Source organism: Protopterus annectens, chromosome 1.part1, assembly GCF_019279795.1.
Source record: "Protopterus annectens isolate FY-2018-M chromosome 1.part1, PAN1.0, whole genome shotgun sequence".
Taxonomy (NCBI): domain Eukaryota; kingdom Metazoa; phylum Chordata; order Ceratodontiformes; family Protopteridae; genus Protopterus; species Protopterus annectens.
Window position 1 is genome coordinate 1,987,440,371 of NC_056726.1, and position 22,222 is coordinate 1,987,462,592.

Sequence of the window (22,222 nt, forward strand, 5' to 3'; positions counted from 1 at the left end):
TCCTGGCTGTACCATTAAAACATTCCACCCTCCGATTGCACTGCAAAGGTGTCAATTTGTCGCTGTGCTTCCATACCCTGCATAGTGGGAACTACTGCTATACCAAATAGCTGCATAAGGTCTCTGCCCAAGAGGTTTACTGGGCATTTTGCAGAAACAACAATTTTGCTTTTCTGGGTCAATCCTGAAACAAGATCAGTTATCACAATATTATGGGAGAGGGGCTCCCAATACAGCTGTCCATTAGCTGCTTTCACTAATATGTAATCAGGTGACTCTGAGTTCTCTGGCAGTTTGGAGGGATGTATCAGGGTCCGTGAGGCCCCTGAGTCACACAAAAACGTGACTTCCCTCCCTTCTACCAGGAGTGTGACTTCTGGTTTTGTGTCTGCTAAATAGAGCTCCAAGCTCAATAAAGCCAAATCCAATATTTCATTTTCTTCACTATCCGTGACTTCCTGCACTTCCTCTATTTCTTCTGTCACATTCTCTACTCCCTCTATCACATTCTCATTTGTCCCTTCTCTGCTATCTCCTTCTAGTGATTCCTGACTATCATATAGTCAGTCCTCACCCTCCTTATCTTCCGTGGTTGCCTTCTTATTTTTTTTTCAATCCCTTGCCAAGTGTCCCTTTTTACCGCATTTAAAGCACTCACCCCTTTTCTTTCGCCCTTCAAAGTCCTCTGATCGTTGATCAGATTGTTTGTTTCCCTGGGCATTTCTCTTGCCCTTTTTCCCGGACTGTACTACATAAAACTTCTGCTCCGTCTTCTACAGAAAATACTTGGGCTTTCTTTTTCTTTTTGCTATTAAAATGCCTTTCGGCATGCCTAGCATATTCAAGCAATGACTGTAATCTGCTTGTACGATGATCTACCATGTGTTTTGTAATAAAACTGCTTATGGGTGCAATACTGCCTTTCAAAAATGCATTCTTTAACTGCTGCTCATATGGGGAATCATGTGTCTGATCTTCAGGAACCTCCATTCCACAGTGGTTATTAAAACATTCTAACAGTTTGGCATAATATCTGTCAACAGTCTCACCTTCTTGTTGGATCCATTGATTAATGCAAGTCCAGTCTGTCCTAGGCTTCCATTTCTCAGAGATTTGGTCTGTAAGACCTTTCACTCTGTTGTCTAACTCTGCACTGCTATGTGGGAGGGGCCTGAATGCAGCATCACTGGGATTCCAGTTGCCACTAATCATGTGCCAATCTGGTCCCACAATTTGTCTGACTACTTTTTCTATCTCTTCTTTGTTTAAATTATAACTTAACCTCATTCCTTGCAAATCTTCTAGGAACTTTCTAAAATTAACTTTTGGATGGGGAATTCCCTCAGTGGCTTTCCGGATGTCTTCCGGAGTCCAGGGTCTATACACTAGAATAGTTGGGTCCTGACCTTCTTGCCCTGCCTGGGGATTAGGCACTTCTATAAGTGGGCATATTTCTTCCTCACTCAGATTGTGAATTTCTACCCATTTGATACAACTCAATGTCCCCTTTTGAATTTCCTGCCCATGTTCGAGACCTGGTCTTGATGGGATCTCTAACAAACGGTTTCACTTTTGTAGCATCTCTACTTACAGTGACAGTAGGATATTGTGGGGGTGGACTAACTTGTTCTCTTGCCTCATATTCCGGTAAGGGAGGCAGAGGGGCTGATGCTATTACTAAATTATTGTCCTCCTTATCTAAAAATATTGCTTTTGAATTACTATTCTTTTGTTCCCTTCGGTTTACTTCCTCAGTCCACCTGTGTGCCTGAGGAATTCCTAATTGATGTTGCTTTTTTACCCGACCTTTAGAATCGGCTTTAAGCTGTTTGACAAGTTTGACAAGCGAGGATTTTTCTAGTTTACCATCAAATTCATATTTATTAACCCATTTTGAGTAATATTTAATATTATCAGCACGCTGTGACTGCATGTATTTTGCGTCTTCGGTTAACGATGGATTTTGGGACCTTTTTGTACAATTATTACCCATTTTGTTCTACCCTTTTAATCGTTACGTAACACCTTATTTTTAAGTGGTACCACGGATGTTTTTATAGTCTCTTCAGAATGACTGCCTACCTGCTCTGTTTCCCTGATCTATGATAAGACAGTAATCTTTCTGTCCCTGACTTATAAACAAAGTCTGTAACAGAACAAATACAAATCTAGTCCCTGATCTAAAACAGAAAAAGAAGGTAGATTCTCCTTACCTGAGCCTTCGTGATTGATCACCTGGTTCGAGTAAACCTGTCCTTCAGTCGCAGATCAGAAAGTGGCTGGCCTCTTTTGTACGACAGTTCAGTCGGAGGACTTTTCAAATAAGAAGAACCAATGTGGTTTCTTCCCTGTACGGTTTCAAGCCATGTGGCCTGTCTGATCCGAGGCGAAGTGAAGGTTTCTTCAAAGACCAATACACGTAAGGTTCAGTTAAGGCACTTTAATTTACTTGCTGCAAGGAGACAAAAATATGCAAATACAAGGATTTGTCTAACTACTAACAGGAAGTATGTTCATTCTTATACTGTTTTACAAGACATGGCCTTCTAAGCTGACGTAATCAGACACAATCATCAAGTCAACTAATGGTAATTTTGAAAAGAAAGTTGCCAAGGATAACCATAAAGCCTTCTATGGCTACATCAAAAACCTAAATGGCAACGCTCAGGTCTATTCTGAGCTACTACAAAATGGAACAAAATACACTGACCCTTCTGACATTGCCAACATCTTGGCTGACAGGTTCAGTGTAAATTTCTCCCCCCCCCCACCACCTACAGGACCTATTACCATTCCAGGGGATTGTGTAAGTCCAATTATTACTGATACGTTGGTTAGCAAGGCTCTATCTAAAGCTAAAAACACTGCCTCCATGGGACCAGATGGTGTCCCAGGCTGCGTCATACGCAAGCTCCAAAAGGAATTAACCCCGCATCTTAATACCCTGTTCAGTCTCAGCCTCTCCACAGGATATGTGCCCAGAGAATGGTGCACAGCAACGGTGGTCCCGCTACACAAGGGTGGGGCCACAACTGACTCTGTGAACTACCAACCAATAACCCTGACCAGTCTGATCTGTAAGGCTATGGAGCGAATAATTATGGAACTCATAAATGGAGAGATTGGGAACCTCCAGTCGCTGGACCCCACACAGTTCGGCTTCGTCGAGGGCAGATCATGCCTCCTGAAGCTGGTGGATTTCTTTGAGACAGTTACTCAGGCTATAGATAAGGGAAAGGAGGTACACACGGCTTACCTTGACCTTGCTAAAGCATTTGACACCTTTCCCCATTCGTGTGTTATTGATAAGCTCACCAACCTGGGCATAAACCCTTACGCCACAAGATGGATTGCAAACTGGCTCTCAGACAGAACCCATAAAGTACGAGTAGCGGGATCTATGTCCGAATCCAGACCAGTAACGAGTAGTGTGCCTCATGGCTCTGTCCTGGGGCCCCTCCTGTTTGGCATATACTTCTCAGAAGTACAGGCAAGCACGGAAGGGCTGTGGCTGACTAAGTTTGCAGACGACTGCAAACTGGGTGCTATAATAGAGTCTCCGGCCGACATGGAGATCCTCCAGAAGGGCCTAAATGAGACTGATGCATGGTGTCAAAGCCATGGTCTCAAGCTAAATGCAAAAAAATGCATAGTAATCCCCTTTGGAAAAAACAGAGTACCCGCAAACTGCAACATAGGAGGTAATCCCCTGAAATCTGAAGAAGAAATAAGGGATCTAGGGACCCAAGTAGATAGCCAGCTTTCCTTTGATAACCATGTTGTCAAAGTGGTTAGAAAATCCTTCTGTGTGACCTATATGATCATGAAAGGGTTCGCACCAAGATCTAAGGATGTAATGGTGCCCCTCTACTCTTCCCTCATCAGACCCATTATTGAGTACAATGCACCAGTTGGAATTTACCTGGCTAGACATCTCCAACAGCTGGAGAGACCACGGAGGTGCCTAACCAAGAGAATTACTGGCCTCAAACAGTTGCCCTATGCAGCACGATTGAAAAAGCTAAGACTGTTCTCTGTTGCATACCGCTTTCTCAGAGGCAATCTCTGTCTAACGTACAGAGCCATGTCCAACCCAGAATTGTTGAACATGCTCCATCGTAGCAAAACCAAATCTACTCAAGCTACACCCTCTAGGGATATAAACCTCAACATAACAATGAATAGAACATACTGGAGGGATAGATTCCCTTCGCAGAGACTTCCCTTACTATGGAACAGGGTCCCGATCTATATAAGACAGAGCCCCTCACTGTCACTCTTCAAGAGGAACCTTGATGAGTGGATGGGTAACAGAAAGTTCACACCGGGGATCACACCAACAGCACTACTAGATAGGGGCCAAGGGTACTAGCTGCTAGTACAAGGGTCTAGGGAACTACTAAAGGGGCGGTGAATACCGCACAATGTGGCTGAGCTAATATATGCCTTCGGGCAGATAGCTCAGTACGAACCTATGAACCTACAACTTTAAGCATTGTACTACAGCAGGTGTTACTTCACATTTTCTGCTGACATGACTAGATTTGTGAGAAACTTTTCAGAAAAACAACCTGGCCTTGGTGACCAGTACTTCATTTACAAGCCTCTATTGTACAGTGTTACATTTCAAGGTACTCTTCTAATACAGATACAAGCAAATGCTGATTGCAGTTCATATTTTCAAGCAGGCTTTGTCCTAATTATCTGTTATTTCTACAGCTGTGTATGTTCTCATAGCACAGCGGAACTTCTTGTCTGAGTTTCATATAAGCAGTATTGTTCTATTCATTATTTTCCTAACGCAAGCAGAAATCATCTGCTTCTCAGTAAATTTCCAAGGCACAAGCAAGATTTAGCTGACAGTACAAGGTCAGAAAGCAACTGCAGTTTGTACAGATTTATGCAGTATGAAATAGAATAAATGTGTTAACTCTTTTAGGCTCTGAATGCACTAAGCATATTACTAATACACACATTGATACATATTTTTCTAACAGTTTTATAGGTCTGTACTTTCCAGAAGCCACCAGTATTTTTCTAATAAATGAAAATGCAGAAATGTTATTTTAAGAAATGAACGTATGTAATTGTTTCCCTTTTTTATTCCTGTAGGTTGAGTCTGTTCTGAGACAGGGACTTACAATTTTAACTTGGTCATCCTTGACCTTAGCAAACTTTTTTCTGGAATGTGATATGGCAATAAATGAATTAAATCAGCTGTTAAAGAAGGTAAATTTGATACATTTATTTTAATATATTTTGCTACTGAGTCAGAATGATAACACTTCTATTGGTATCTGATAAGGTCATAGATCATTTTATTTTCTATGTAATTTTCAACAACCTGATTGCCAATCATAAAGACTCCTTCTTGATAGTACTATAGCATGTTCCTTCCCACATACTGAGTATTGACAACATGGGGGCAAGAGTCATCCAGAATTAGGCTGCCACCTTTGGAATAGCCCAAACTTTTACTCTACCCATTTCAGTAAGTAAATGTACATTGTTTTGTTTTCAAAGCCAATAATTATGCTAACAACAGTCTTGAAGAAATAGTAGCTAATGTGCTAAATGCAAAAGATGATCAACTACATAAACATTTTGCAAATATTAAACAATATTTTATAATAACCTTATTCTGGCAGTTGGAATGTTTGTTGAAACTATTGCATTAAATAAACATGGGAGTGAAAAATCATGACTGGAAAGTAAGGACAAGAGGAAGAATGAATAATAATTGTACACTATTCACTGTTTTTAAGTTCTCCAAATTTTTAGGATTGTTAATACCTTCACAAGAATGGACTCTTTTCCTAAATCAGGGTACTATTAAATTTAATGAAATTAGTATTGCTTCAGTATTTGATGTTTGGCAAGAATGGTTTACTCAGCACCCACAGTGTATGCGCAGTTTCCTATTTCTGTATTTCATGTGGCATTAGTTATCTTTATCAGCAACATATTTAAGCATGCAAGCTTGAAAATTCTTTTTATTAGCTGTCTTACTCCTACTACTGTGGGAAATATCTGGGTGACTGTATTCCACATTGCTGTAGTATCTGCTAGCATATCCTGGCATTTTATAACTATACCTGTCTGTACATAGGCCCTATAGTTGCTAGGTGTAACTATTTCAGTGATTAATGCTACATGTTTGAGGCATAGCTTTATTCATCACAGGTTATATAATTCCAAGACAATATTCATGCTGTTGGTGCAATCCCCATGCATGCTGTACATTCAGATTGCACCTGCAGCTACCCCCATAAATTTTAAAACGAAAGTAGGTATTTATCATTAATTTATACATGTCAGAGTAGACCTGTATCAATGTTTACAAGTTTCACTCAGTACTCTGCAACATTCATTTCAGATTAGTTATAAAAAGATAAACATTTCAAAACATTGTCCCAGTATAGAGATAATTTCAGATTAGTTATAAAAAGATACACATTTCAAAACATTGTCCCAGTATAGAGATCAACACCATGCAGAGGTTCGATTTCTTTTTTTAAAGACCTTTATTAAATTCTTATTGTTTTAGATAGTGGCATAGGCACACATACAATAATAGAGAAGAAAACAAACCACAGCAAACAATTTTAATTTTCATACATTATACAAAAATATTTTCAGTTTGATAATTATCATTCCTTCCAGTATTGCATAAATTGTTTAATTCCTGCCTTCCCTTAAGCCTGCCACCTCCTGAACATTTTTCTGCATGCACTGAAAGCATATATTCCTTTTATTTCTACATAGTCTGCTCCCTTCCTTTTCTAAAGATCCTATCTCCAGTTCTTATATCTTCTTTACAATATTCAGTATTTCAAGTACGGCTGATTTAGATTTTGATTTCCATTCTTTAGTAATTACTTTTTGGCAGCCAGTATCATTAAATGTATTAAGGTCTTACCACACATGGGCAAGTCAGATCCTATGTCCCAGCTCAAAATAATAATTTCCTTACTTATAACCATTTGCCTCTTAAACATTTTTGACAAAGTAAAAGAGGTTAAAGGCCCTTCAGATCCAGCTTTATACAGACCCATTTAAAATTTTAAATAATAAATGTTAAGATGTTCATCGTGCATACAGCTGCAGTCATAACAGATGGGGTTTTCCTGCCGTCAGGCGGGTCCTCGGTCGGCCGAATTCCAAAGTCTAGGTCCGGCGTCGGATGTCGTCGCTTCTTCCCTGACGTCAGTGTGACAGGGGTATAAAGAACCAGCCGACGCCATTTTCTCCAGTCTTTCTTGCCGCGCGGTGCCCGAAGCAGAAGCAGTTCGCAAGTGCCGGTCGGCCAGCTCCTGAGATTATGAATATTTTGCAACCGAAGACTTCTTGAAAGCTAAGTACCCCGTTGGGGAAACTTTTCTTGCCTTAGACCGATGTCAGACAAAGTTAATAATTGCATTTCATGTGGGAAGCAAATACCGCATAAGGATTTCCATTCCCTCTGCATTCCTTGCTTAGGCCCAGACCACGACGTCTCGGCCTGTCATTTTTGTGCTACATTCAACAGACACACTATTAAGCGTTGGGCGGAGTTCGCCTAACACTATTTTGGCAAAAAAGTTTAATTACATTATGTCGTCGGATACTCCGACTCCAGTTTTGAGTAAAAGACACAAAGCTAAGGACCGACATACGAGGTCCGCGACTTCTCCCGACACCACGCTAAAGCCGATTACAGGTGCTCCGGTTCTCAGCGAGGCACCTACGCAGCCCCTGACTACCGATGACACTTCATTAGTGGTGTCTTCTGTGCCTGAGGTCGCAGGCTCTTCGGCCCACACCCCGGTTACAGATACCGAAGCCACTCTTGCCGGGGAAACTCAGAGTTTAGACAGGCCTGCCACCTCTCAAGGTGTCTTCAGGCCTTCTTCTTCTTTTTCCATTAAGGCGTTCACTAAATCTAAAGCAGCCATGCATACTAAAAGACAAGTTCCACAGAGCCCCTCTCAAGGCCCCATGCCTAAAAAGCAGATGCTCAAAATGGCTGAGGATTTGATTACTCTTATCAGGGGTTCTCAACCCCCTTCGGACAAAAGGCCCAGAGTGGAGGAAGAATACCCTTCCTCGGACCAGGCCTCCATTACTTCAGAACATTCTGAGGATCAGGAACATTCATACTCCCCTTTTGAAGATTCTGATGCAGAGGAGTCCATTCCCTCCCCCCCCCCCCCCGAGGATTACTCTTTTGGGGAAACCTTGCATACCTTGAGGGAACACTTCCACTGGGAAGGCCAAGAGTACTCAGACTCCAAGAAAAGGCTCAGGGATTTCCTCTTGCTCCCTCAGCACAGGCCTCTGGCTATACCTCCTGTCTTAGACATATACTAGATGATGTGTATTCAGAGGCCAGCCTTAACCCAGATTCTTTACCTCCAGCTCCAGTCAAGCCTGACAGGTATTACCGGGTTCCTAATTCACACCAATTCCTATACAAAAGCCATGCGGCTGACCCAGAAACTATTTCACAGGGTCCCAAGGGAATTAAGGCCTCCACTGCCAAAAATCCATTACCTTCAGAGAGAGATTCCAGAGCTTTAGAAAGGTGGGGGAAAAAGGTATACCTCGGCCACCTTAACCATGAGGGCATTAACTGTCAATTCCATATGTTAAAGTATCAACAGTTTTTGTTATCTCAGTTGAAAAGCAAAATGTCGCAACCTGAACAACCAGACTTGAAGGAGTTGCAGGATTTGTTGCATAGTGCAGAGCAAGTGTGTAAACATACCTTGCAATGTGGTTTTGATGCTTTAGAGGCCTCATGTAGAGCTGCTGTTACAGGATCAGTCATACGTAGACATGCTTGGCTCAAAGAGCAAACCTTACCAGATCATGTCAAAGCAAAATTACTAGATGCACCTCTTCAAAAAGATGTATTGTTTGGTGTTAAAGCTGAGGAGGTATTAAAGAAAATGGAGGAAAAGGCAAAATCAATGCAAACAGTGAAAGATTTCCTAGAGGTACAACCTACACGTTTCAGTAGAAATTGGCCTTCAAAAAATTGGTCCTTTCCAGCCACGGACAGACCTCAAAGAGGTAGATACAGGCGCCCGAGGGGTAGAGGGCAATCTCAAGGATCATTTAGAGGCAGACAATGGCAAGCACCTACACCAAGAGGTGGTGAGGATAATTCACAGCCATTCAGAAAGCAGAACCAATGACTTTCCCCTTTGCATGCCAAGCAAGGCTCAAATGGCAGCACCTTTAGGCGGAAAACTGGCATTATTTTCGAAAAATTGGCATATTGTCACAAAAGACAAATGGATCCTGGACATTATAGACAAAGGCTACAGATTCCACTTTCACACCCTTCCAAAAATGAGAGGCATGCCAAACCTGCAACCTGCCACACAATCAAAGGGCAGAGGCACAAAAACAAATTTCAGATCTCATGGACATGAAAGCTATTCAAGAGGTACCTGCACAAGAACAGGGTCAAGGTTTTTATTCCAGACTATTCCTGGTACCAAGGAAGGGCAAAGATTGGAGACCTATTTTGGACCTATCCATCCTAAACACATATTTACTCGTACCAAAATTCAAGATGCTCACATTACAGCAGCTTCTTCCCATGCTGGGCAAGGAGTCTTGGCTGGTAACATTGGATCTCAAGGAGGCATACCGGCATGTCCCAATCAGACAAGATTGCAGAAGATACCTCATATTTCTTGCAGGTTCAACCCATTATCAATTCTCTGCATTGCCCTTTGGCTTATCTACTGCGCCCAGAGTGTTCACGAAATGCCTGGCATCAGTACTTGCCTTCTGCAGACTTCAAGGGATACAAATATACCCAGATTTGGACGACTGCCTGATCCAAGCGGACAACAAACACATACTTCTGAAACACCTGGCGTTTGTAATAATGTTGTTGAATTCTCTGGGATACACAGTCAGCAAAAAGAAATCAAGACTAATACCCTCTCAAACAATAATTATCCTGGCTGCCAGCTTGAATACAAACACCCAGATGGCCTACCTCATGCCAGAGAAACAAGGGCAACTAACTCACTACTTCAGAAAACTGGCAACCTTCACCAGGCTGACTGCAAGGAAAATCCTGCAGGCTCTGGGATTCATGGCATCTTGCATCCTGCTAATCCCATGTGCAAAGCTGCATATGAGGAAACTTCAATGGTACCTAAAAAACTTATGGTCTCAACACAGCCACAGTTTGGAAACAATTATACCACTGATTCCATGTCTTCAAAATGAATTTCTGTGGTGGGCTCAAGCATGCCAAAGAAACATAGGTCTCCCATTCTGCAAGCCTCAAGCAAATCAAGTCATCACAACAGACACCTTGGACTACGCCTGGGGGGGGCGCACATGACAGATTGGTGCATTCAGGGCAAATGGTCACAAAAACAAAAGCACCTACACATCAATAGGACATGCTGGAGGGATAGATTTATCACTCAGAGACTCCCTATGCTGTGGAATAAAATCCCGGTCCATGTGAGGCAGAGCACCTCGCTGACTCAGTTCAAGAGAAATCTAGACCTGTGGATGGGAGATCGTAGGTTTACCCCGGGAATCATCTCTGTGTCACTGCTGGACAGAGGCACAACAAACTAATGGGCACAGTATTTTTTCATATAAGGGGTGGCGTAAGCCACAAAAATTTGGGCTAGGCTTATAAATGCCTTAGGGCAGATAGCCTAGTGTAAACCTATGAACCTCTGAACCTAATCAAAAGGAAATGCTAGCAGTAATAAATGCTATTATGGCTTTCAAAGACCTACTGCATCCAGGCCAGCTATTGATAAGGACAGACAACACCACAGTGATGTGGTACATAAACAAACAGGGAGGAACCCATTCATATCCCCTATGCAGGCTAGCCATGTCTCTTTGGAGCATGGCTCTGGAATTACAAATCCAACTTCAAGCACAGTTCCTGCCAGGCAAGGAAAACACGCTGGCAGACAACCTGAGCAGAAATATGACAGATCCACACGAATGGAAGTTGCATCCTCAAGTTTTTGCAAAGATAATTCAAGCATGGGGAAGGCCAGACATAGATCTCTTTGCCACCCACAGAAATTACCAATTGACAAAATTCTGCTCAAGGACCTTTCATCCACAGGCCTGGAAAGTGGACGCACTCTCTTTCAGTTGGACAACAATGACAGTTTATGCCTTTCCACCTCTTCCTCTGCTGCCCAAAGTTCTATTAAAAGCCAGAGCAGACAGACCAAAGATGATTCTCATTGCTCCAGACTGGCCAAGACAACACTGGTACCCACTCCTGAGGAGCCTGACGTATTCCCCACCATGGATCCTGCCTCTAATGCCTCTTCTACTGACTCAGCACAACTTCAAAACTCTTCACAGTCAGCTGAAAACACTCAATCTAGCCACATGGAGGATTCCTTAAATTCACAACAGACCCTACTCTCCAAGGAGGTGCAGGATGTCATTTTGGAGGCCAGAAGGCCTTCTACTAGAAAAGCCTACTCCGCAAAATGGGAACGGTTTTGTGCCTGGAATCAGAGAAAGGGTCAGAATCCTGGAATACTGAATTTACCTCAAATTTACAGTACCTAGCTGAAATGCTAAGCAGTGGACTTTCATTCTCCTCCATCAAAATACATGCCTCAGCCATTTCTGCAGAATACAACACTGATCCTCCTTTATTCTCTCACCCTCTCTTAAGACAGTTCCTCAGAGGGGCTAAGAATATAAACCCCCAAGGAAGCAACCAGTACCTGCTTGGGACCTCAATTTCATTCTAGAAAAACTGACCCTGCCTCCTTTTGAGCCAGCTGCTTCAACAGAACTGCAATATTTGTCATGGAAAACAGCCTTCCTCCTGGCTATCACCTCAGCACGCAGGGTTTCGGAACTACAAGCCTTCATGGCTGTGCAGCCTTTCATCATTTTCCATCAGGACAGAGTTTCCTTACGAACCAATCCTTCCTTTATGCCAAAGGTAGTATCCAAGGTAGCCTTGAATCAGCCTATCCACTTACCTACCTTTTACCCTAATCCACAAAACAAAGGGGAGAGACTACTACATTTCTTGGACATTCACAGACAGCTCCGTTATTATTTGGACAGAACAAAGCCTTTCAGAAAATCAGAGCAACTCTTTGTGTCATATGCTACAGGTGCTCAAGGGAAGCCTATTTCCAAACAGACAATCTCAAAATGGATAGCCCACTGCATACGCTTTTGTTACTCTTTTCATGGTAAAACTGTACCTACAGGCATCAGATCTCACTCCACAAGATCCACAGCTACTTCTGCAGCTTTCCTCAGGGGGGTTCCTACCAAAGATATTTTGGAAGCAGCCACTTGGAGTTCTGTACATACTTTCTCCAAGCACTATCACCTACCATTATACTCCAAGTCTAGAGCGGGCTTTGCCACTGCAGTCTTGCAGGGCATTCTGGCTCCTCCTAGTTCCACTTAGTGCCTACCACCCCTTTTTTAGCTTTGGGATTCTACCCATCTGTTATGACTGCAGCTGTATGCACGATGAACGTAGTACAGTTTTGTACCTACCATAAATGTAGATGTTCGAGTGCTAATACAGCTGCAGTCCAGGTTTCCCTCCCTCCTTCCCCTCTTGGGACAGGCCTAATGGCTAACACCTCCTCATACAACCTCATTGGGGTATTCTTTTATGGTGTATTTGCTTGCAACTACTGTTTTTTGATTATATTGAATTGCATTATTACATAAATTTATGTTTTGCCTTCCTTCTGGGGGCACCTGACATCTGGGGCAAGAAAAACTGAAGAAAATTGCATCGGCTGGTTCTTTATACCCCTGTCGCACTGGCGTCAGGGAAGAAGCGATGACATCCGACGCCGGACCTAGACTTTGGAATTCGGCCGACCGAAGACCCGCCTGACGACAGGAAAACCCCATCTGTTAATTCTGCAGCTGTATTAGCACGCGAACATCTACATTTATGGTAGGTACAAAACTGTACTTTGTCAGTCTCGCCTTCATTCTTGCTGGATGGGTTCGGAGCCGACCCTTGGCTCTGACTCTGCCTATACTAAAGCTCGAGAGCTATTTATACCGGCTCGAGGCTACCCTATATCCCACAATGCTAGGCGCTAACTACCCAGATCTCGTTTGCCGCTTAGAGCTGCGAGGTGCGTTTATTACTGGCTCTTCAGGTTAGAAGTTATAATTCAAAAATTTTCTATCTTTTAGTCAGGTTTTTACTTAGTTTTTAGTTAGCGACCATCCCATTAGCTTCCCTTCATAGCTATCCCCCTTCCGGTCCCTTTTTAATCCCTTTCTAACCCCTTTAGTTATAAGGTTAGGCCTTTGGGCCTATTCTGCTTAACTTGTCAGTTTAATTTTTGTGTGACTGACTTTACTGTTTAAAAAGGTGTGTGTATGTGTGTGTGTGTGTGTGTGTGTGTGTGTGTGTGTGTGTATTTTTTGTACTTTAGGATGTCAAAAGACACCAGGGTCTCAAGCTTCAAGAAGTGTGACTTGTGCTGTCAGAAAATGTCGCTAACAGACGGTCACACTTCTTGTGTTTATTGCCTGGGCCCTCTGCACCTGCAGGACTCTTGTTCGTTCTGTCATGCGTTCAGCCCAAGAGTCCTGCAGGAACGCAGAAACAAGTTAATTTTGAGGGGCTTGTTAAAGCCTGAAGGTTCCTCGACCAAGTCATCGTCGGGGAAGCCTTCGAAGCCATCTAAGCCGTCGGCTCCGAGCTCGGAGCCTTCGACTGGTGGTGCTCTAACTGCTGTCACATCGGCTCCGGCTGGAGCTGATGTTTCCTTAAGACACAGTCTTCATCATCGGCTCTGGCTGGAGTCGACGTTCCTCATATTCAGGCTTCTACATCGGCTCGAACCGGAGCCAATGATTCCAGGACTCAGTCAGCGCCGATAGTGGTGTCGGCGCCATCTGCTAGCCGTAAAAGGTCCAGATCTCCATCCTTGGAGTCTGTTCACTCGGCTCCGAGGTCTCCCTTACTCTCGGAGAGGAGTCATCGAACCCATTCCTCCAGGTCTTCCAGGCTCTCAGACCACGACCTCGAGAGGGTGGTTAGTAGACTTGTTAAGTCTCAGGCACTAGCCCAAATGCTTCATAGCCCTTCTCAACAGACAGTGGCTATCCCCACCCCATCTTCAATTCCTCCTCCGACTCTTCCTCTGAGTTTGGAGCCGGAGCTTGTCGGAGCCGATACCTCACCTTTCGGCGCCATCGTCGGCTCTGGTCTCTTCCATGGTCCCATCCTTGGAGGGATCCGGGCGCATGGACTTCCTCATCGGCTCCGAGGGGGCGAGTGGCATCGGACCCCTGTCTGACCCCGTTCTCCCTCTCGGAGCTTCGGCGCTGGTAAGATGTAATGTGATCCTATCTCGCCTACATTCTCTACAGGTGGGTTCGGAGCCGATCCTCGGCTCCGACTCAGCATGCTATACAAAAGAAAGAAGTCTCTTATTGGCTGAGTTACCTCATATCCCAAGATGCACCACTACTGCTTCCCCAGATCTCGTTTGCCACTTCTACAGCATAGATGTGGTCTCAGACTTGGCTGAGCTAAGTGCCTCTTAGTGGTTATTTTCCTTTGCAATCCCCCTGTCTCACGACAGCGGAGCCCTGGGGCCTGAGGTTACCCCCATCGGGGGTTCCCTTCTTCCTGGGGGTCCCTCCGAAACGTCTTCGGAGGAACCCCCGAGGAAGAGACAGTGCAAGAGGAAGCACGTCGACTCCCCTGATGAGTCTCTCACCTCAGATACCGACCTCGATGATGCGGAGGGGTCCCCCAAGTCGTCCTCGGATGATGCATCCTTTGCGGACATTTTGGAAATCCTTAAACAACGAGGAGACTGGCAGTCCAAACCCCCTTCTGCTGAGGAGTCGGTATTCCTCAAGGCCTTTGGGGCTCAGCCCTCCGCCTCCTGGGTGTCTCCGCCCTTCGATGAGCTCCTGGATTTGATCTCTCGAAGGGCGTGGGAACACCCGGACTCTGTTGAACTGGTGCCAGCTCGCCCCAATAAATTCCTTTCGGCACCCCCTGATAAGGATTTTCTTACCAAAGGTGTGGCTGTAGATGCTTTGGTGGTGGCATCTGCCACCCAACAAGATGTGGCAGAGGCTTCAACGTCCGTCCATCCTCCGAATAAGGAGTCTAGGAGCATGGATCAGTACGGAAAGCGCACCCTTGCTTCAGCAACCTTTACGTTAAGGTCTCTGAACTACTTGACGCATTTTACAAGATTGCAGAGGGATCTGGTCAAGGAGCTTTCGGATACACTCTCCGGTAACTTACCTGAGCAGTTAGCCCAGACGGTTAACTCCCAGTTGGCTACCCTGTCCTCCCTATCCAACTCGTCCATGAGGCTAATTTCGTATGCAGCCGAAGGAGCTAGCAGAGCGGTGGGCACAGGTGTTGCTCAACGGAGACAAGCCTGGCTACGCCTGTGTCACTTTGCGGAGGCCTTTAAGTCTTCCTTTGCCGATGCCCCCTTCGATGGGTCCTCCCTTTTTGGACCCAAGGTAAAGGACACTTTGACTCACTGCGAGCAGGAGGGTAAGACTTTATCTGCCGTAGGGGCCCGGTTTTCCACTCCCTTCAGACCTTATCCCAAGGCTTGAAGAGGAGGGAAAATGTGGTTCCGTAAGTCTCAAAAGCCTTACTCATCGCAGCAGAGCGATTCCCCTTCCAGGGGCAGAGGAGGGGGGAATTTTTCAGGGAGACGCCGTCCCAGAGGTGGCAGAGGCCCCCGCAACACTGGAGACCGCGAGTCCTTTTGTGGCTCCTCCTCCTTCCAGCATCCCTGAAGGAGTGCCCGACTGTGCAGCTCCGGAGCCAGTCGGGGGTCGTTTTTTGAGGCACCTAAAGGCCTGGGAAAGGATCACTCAGGACCAATGGGTGCTCTGAATCATCGCCGGAGGTTACACCATTCCCTTCTCTTAACCCCCCCCCCCCACCATCCCAAAGAATCCCGGACCCGCCACCCAGTCAACGGGATCTGGCAGCCATCGAAATTTCAAAGCTGCTTCAAAAAGGAGTCACCCAACCTGTCCCCGCAGATCAGGCCGGATCAGGGACTTACTCAAGATTCTTTTTGGTACCAAAAAAGACCGGGGACTTGAGGCCCATTTTGGATCTCAGCAGGTTAAACCGATCAGTGAAAAAGTCCAAATTCCGGATGGTCACCTTGCAAACCATTCTCCTGCTTTTGGAGAAGGGTGTTTGGATGTGCTCCATAGATCTCAAAGACGCCTATTATCACATTCTGATAGATCAGGCGTCAAGGAGACACTTGCGCTTCAGCCTAGGCGACAGTCATTTCCAGTTCCGTGCACTGCCCTTTGGTCTCACCACAGCCCCCAGGGTGTTCACCAAATGTATGGCAGTGGTGACTGCTCACCTGAGAAGTCTAGGATTCCAGGTGTTTCCATACCTAGACGACTGGCTCCTAACTGCCACCTCAAGGCATCTACTCTTAAAAACTCTAGCAGCCACTATCTCCCTAGGCAACTCCTTAGGAATCACCTTCAATTGGACAAAATCCGTATTGCTGCCATCACAGCGTATTCTGTTTATTGGTGCAGAAATAGACTCAAGGCAGATGCGAGTCTATCTTCCTGCGGAAAGGATAGCAACATTGTAGTCTCAGGTTCGGGCGTTACTCCTCAGACTTCGCGCTCCAGCAAGAATGGTCCTGCAGCTGTTAGGTTCCATGTCAGCCACCATTCTTCTCGTCCCCTTCGCAAGGTTGCATATGAGGATACTCCAGTGGCTCCTCTCAGTCCAGTGGTCTTATCAAGACCTCCCCCTCAGTCACCACATATTGATCACAGAGACGTGCAAACAGGATCTTCGTTGGTGGCTTCTTTCCTCAAATCTGGATCAGGGGCGACCCTTCGTTCTCCCGTCCCCCTTGGCCACGTTGACTACGGACGCCTCCCAGACAGGGTGGGGGGGGACATTATCTGGGCAGGTCGGTCCAAGGCACGTGGCACTCCGACGAGAATCTACTCCACATCAATATACTGGAAATGAGGGCGGTGCTGTTAACGTTGCAAGCACTGCACGATCACCTCCCCCAGGGGACGATTGCCATTCAGTTCGACAACATGTCGGTAGTCTGGTACTTGAACAAGCAAGGAGGGACCAGGTCTTACCCCCTTTGCAGAGAGGCCATGAAGGTATGGGATTGGGCGATCGCTACCAAACGCTTACTAGTGGCAACACACATTCTTGGGACATCTAATGTGATAGCCGACAGACTGCGCAGGACTATTCTTTCCCCTCACGAATGGTCCTTGAATCGCAAAGTGGTAACACAGATTTTCACGAGATGGGGAGTTCCATGTTGCGATCTTTTCGCAACTCCCCTCAACGCAAAGTGCCAGCAGTTCTTCTCTCTCAGTCCAATTCCGGGGGAGATTTGCCCTCCGGTCTGCTATACGCTTTTCCACCGGTTCCCCTTCTCCCCAAGGTGATTCAGAGGGCAATTCGCTTGGGAAGCAAAATGATTCTAATCGCCCCATACTGGCCTCATCAAGTTTGGTTCCCCTTTCTTTGCAAGTATGCATTGGACGGTCCCTGGTTCCTGGACCAAGTTCCGGACCTCCTGACGCATCAGTCAGGACAGCTCCATCAGTCCCTTCATTCATTGAAGCTAGCAGCTTGGCTACTCCTCTTCTGACCATAGTTAGGAGCCATTCTTTCGACCCTGAAGTCTTGCATATTTTGTCCTCGGCCCACAAGACTTCTACTAAAAAGATGTATAGCAGTAAATGGAAGAGGTTTGCTATTTGGGCCCAATGCTGGGGATTAGACCCTATGACAGCTTCGGTGTCGGAGGTTCTGAAGTTTTTAAATTCTCTGTTCAACCAGGGTTGTTCGGTGTCTACCATCAAAGTTCAATTGGCAGCTATTTCCAATTTTCACGAGAACGTAGATCCACCTTTAATGAGCAATAAGTTGTGCAAAGCTTTTATTAAAGGAGCTTGGCTTCTACGGCCCCCTATATCTCATCCCACACCACCGTGGGATCTTAACGTAGTGTTAGGCGCATTAACCGCACCCCCCCTTTGAGCCGGCAGCAACCTGTGACTTGAAATTTCTTTCTTGGAAGACTGCCTTTCTAGTTGCTATCACATCAGCCAGGCGAGTTTCAGAACTTCAAGCCTTATGTGCCAAACCACCATACCTGATATTTCACAAGGATAGAGTATCTCTTAGACCAAACCCATCCTTCATACCAAAGGTTTGTTCTAATTTTTGTTTGCAACAATCACTGGAATTACCGTTTTTTTTCCCTAAGTATACAAACAGAGCTGAGTATACCCTTCACAGTTTAGATGTGCACAGACAATTACGTTTCTGTTTGGATAGGACACACCAAGCACGAAAATCAGATCAACTGTTTGTGTCCTTTTCGGACAATAAATTGGGCAAAGCCGTCACAAAAGTCACTATTGCCAAGTGGATCAGAGACTGTATCAGTCATATTTATCACATTTCAAATAAAGAGCTTACAATTCCAGTCAAAGCTCATTCTACCAGGGCTATGGCCACTTCGGCAGCCTTTCATTCCAAGCTCTCTATTAATGACATCTGTGCGGCTGCTACGTGGTCTTCTCTACACACATTTATTTCTCACTACAAATTGGATGTGGCATCTAGGGGTCGAGCTTCCTTCGGTTCCACGGTTCTCCGGACCGTTTTCCAATGAGCCACCCAAGAATTAGGTGCTAGGGACGCTGTCCTACCTGTAGAGAATGTAGGCGAGATAGGATCACATTACATCTTTTAGTTATGTACTTACCATAACTTTAGATGTATGGGATCCATCTCGCCTACATTCCTAATAACCCACCCTCCTTCCCCCTGCCTTGGAGGCCAGAAGAGACCGGACGGTCCGAATACAACTGTTTCCTCTCTTGAAACACCTGGCAAACTTATAACAACAGTCTATGTGTGTGTGCATGTGTGCGGACAAACAAGATCTGGGGAAGCAGTAGTGGTGCATCTTGGGATATGAGGTAACTCAGCCAATAAGAGACTTCATTCTTTTGTATAGCATGCCGAGTCGGAGCCGAGGATCGGCTCCGAACCCACCTGTAGAGAATGTAGGTGAGATGGATCCCATACATCTAAAGTTATGGTAAGTACATAACTAAAAGTTCGGCCCGACATCGGCTTCGGAGCCGTCCCTCTCGGTGCCGGGAGGGGTCCTTATCTCTTTGGAGCGGGGACCTTCTACCCTGCCTGATAGGGGCGCCTTCGAAGTCATGAGGAGCGTGCTGGCCCCTGTGCCTGCTCCATGGTCAGCACCCTCAGCTCATCCCTCTGTAGTGCCTGCTGCGGTCTCTACCCACCCTCTCATTCCTGACCGTAGAGATCCAATGCCTCAGGTTTCCCCATTGGGAATATCCTCCTCTTCCGAGGTTTCCCCTGATCCATCAGGGGAACCCCCTCGGAAGAGGAAATGTAAGAGGAAGCATGTAGACTCCCCTGAGGCCATTACATCGGATACTGACTTGGATGAGTTGGAAGGGTCCCCACGGTCGCCCTCTGAGGATGTCTCCTTTTCAGACATCCTTGAAATCCTGAAGCAGAGGGGGAACTGGTCTACCCATAATCCTTCCGAGGACGAGTCGGTTTACCTAGAGGCTTTTGGCTCTCGCCCTTCCACCTCCTGGGTGTCTCCACCCTTTGACCCCCTCATGGAAGTGGTGGCGCGGATGACATTCACGGCCCCTGATACGATGGAACCTACCCCACGGAGACCTTCCAAATTTATAACAGCCCCTTCGGACAAACAGTTTTTAGCCAAGGGTGTCCCAGTTGACGCCATGGTGGTGGCTGCAGCCACTAAGAAGGAACTGGCTGATCCTTCAGTACCTGTCCATCCTCCTAACAAGGAGTCTAGGACTATGGATAGGTACGGCAAGCAGATGTTTTCTTCAGCGATCTTTGTCATGCGATCGCTGAATTATGTGTGCCACTTCACCCGCCTTCAAAGATACATGCTCAAAGAAGTGGGTGAGGTCTTACAGGATCCAACAGCTGCGGGGTCTCATGACAAAATAAATTCCCAGCTGGCAACCCTGAATTCCATTGTCAACTCCTCCATGCAGCTTATTTCCTATGCGGCCGATGGGGCGAGTAGGGCTGCAGGCACAGGCGTTGCCTTAAGGCGTCACGCCTGGATGCGGCTTTGTAACTTTGCAGACCCCTTTAAGGTGTCCTTCACTAACTCCCCCTTTGACAGTTCAGCTTTGTTTGGACCTCAGGTGAAGGGTACTTTGACCCAATGCGAGCAAGAAGGCAAGACTCTCTCTGCCGTGGGAGTCCATTTTTCCACCCCATCTAGACCATACCCTAAGGGTCAGAAGGGTGGGAAGATGTGGTTCCATAAACCACAAGAGGTCGCGCCTGATGCAAGAGGTCAGTTCCCCTCTAGAGGCGGGGGGGGGACAATAACAGATGCCGCCCTAGGGGCAGAGGAGGTCTGCAAAATCAGGGTAGCAGAGAGTCTCTTTCTGATAAACCCTTCCAGCATCCCTGAGAAGCTGCCCGACTGTCCGCCTTCGGAGGCAGTCTGGGGAAGGTTATCACTGTACCCAGAAGCCTGGCTTTCACTCACCCAAGACAAATGGGTACAGTCGATCATATCCGAGGGTTACAAAATTCCCTTTATGCACACCCCAACTCATCCAAAAGGACCCCTTCCAGACGTTCCACCCAGTCTAAAGGAACAAGCAGTACTAGAAATATCAAAACTGCTAACAAAAAGAGCCATCCAGCCAGTCCCAGCAGACCAACAAGGATCTGGAATCTACTCCAAGTTCTTTCTGGTACCAAAAAAGACAGGGAACTGGAGACCCATATTGGATCTCAGCAGACTAAACAGGTCTGTAAGAAGAACGAAGTTCCGGATGGTCACGCTGCAGTCCATTCTACTCTTTCTGGGTCAGGACGATTGGATGTGCTCAGTAGACCTTCAGGATGCGTACTACCACATCAAGATGTGCAGGCTCTCCAGGAGGTTTCTCCACTTCCGGCTGGGAATCAGTCATTATCAGTTCAGAGCCCTGCCCTTTGGTCTCACTACAGCCCCCCGATTGTTCACCAAATGCATGGCAGTGGTTACAGCTCATCTGAGGCGTCAAGGACTCCAGGTGTGTCCATATCTAGACGACTGGCTCCTCACTGCCACCACCAGGCGTCAACTTCTCCTCTCCAGAGATTACACCATTCATACCCGCAAAGGGCTAGGTATCTCCATAAATTTCGAAAAGTCTGCCTTGTCGCCTTGTCAGTCTATTACCTTCACAGGCGCCACCTTGGACACAGTCCGGCTTTCCGCAAAACTAACCGAACAAAGAGTTCTAGATATTCGCAGGCATGTTCACATCCTTCTTCAGAACAACAAAATCCAAGCCAGGTTTGTCCTGAAGGTATTAGGTCTCATGGCGGCAACCATTACTCTACTTCCCCTAGCTTGCTTTCATATGCGGATCCTTCAATGGATGTTTTTTTGCCAGTGGTCCTTTCAACAACTCCCAATGTCACACAACATTTTAATAACCCTGTCTTGCAAGAAACACCTTTCTTGGTGGATGGTCTCCCCTCAAGTCCATCAGGGCAGACCATTTGTTCCTTCTCCCCCGGTCGCCACGTGACAACGGATGCCTCCCTGATCGGGTGGGGGGGGGGCATTTTCAGGGCAGGACGGTCCAGGGCACATGGCAACCTTTCGAGTGCCACCTGCAAATAAATGTCTTGGAGATGAGAGCAGTACTTTTAGCGTTGCAAGCCCTTCAGGACTCTCTTCCTATCGGGACTATTGCAGTTCAGACGGACAATATGTCCGTAGTGTGGTACATCAACAAGCAGGGCGGAACCAAGTCCTATCCCTTGTGTCGAGAGGCTCTCAGACTTTGGCAGGGGTGATCTCCTCTCAGCGGTTTCTGATAGCAACGCACATCCCTGGGAAGTCCAACATCATAGCGGACAGGTTGAGCAGAGCCATTCTCATGCCACACGATTGGTCTCTCAAACAAACAGTAGTGGAAGCAATTTTTCAGGGATGGGGTCGACCTTGCTGCAACCTTTTTACAACACCTCAGAACAGCAAGTGCCACGACTTCTTCACTCTCTTCCCGGCAACCCTCCCAGAGACGCTCTAGTCCACGATTGGCCCCGGGGACTTCTGTATGCCTTTCCTCCCTTTCCATTAATCATTCAAATGAT

The 22,222-nt window shown here is 46.1% G+C and overlaps 1 protein-coding gene across 1 annotated transcript in view; it reads left to right on the plus strand.

Moving 5' to 3' along the window:
• LOC122816787 (dynein axonemal heavy chain 8-like) overlaps positions 1-22,222 on the plus strand; it is a 9,517,065-nt gene that overhangs the window by 2,698,838 nt on the left and 6,796,005 nt on the right. Inside the window, 1 exon segment of the mRNA XM_044089814.1 lies at positions 5,113-5,229. Within this exon segment, the coding sequence (XP_043945749.1) occupies positions 5,113-5,229 (117 nt within the window).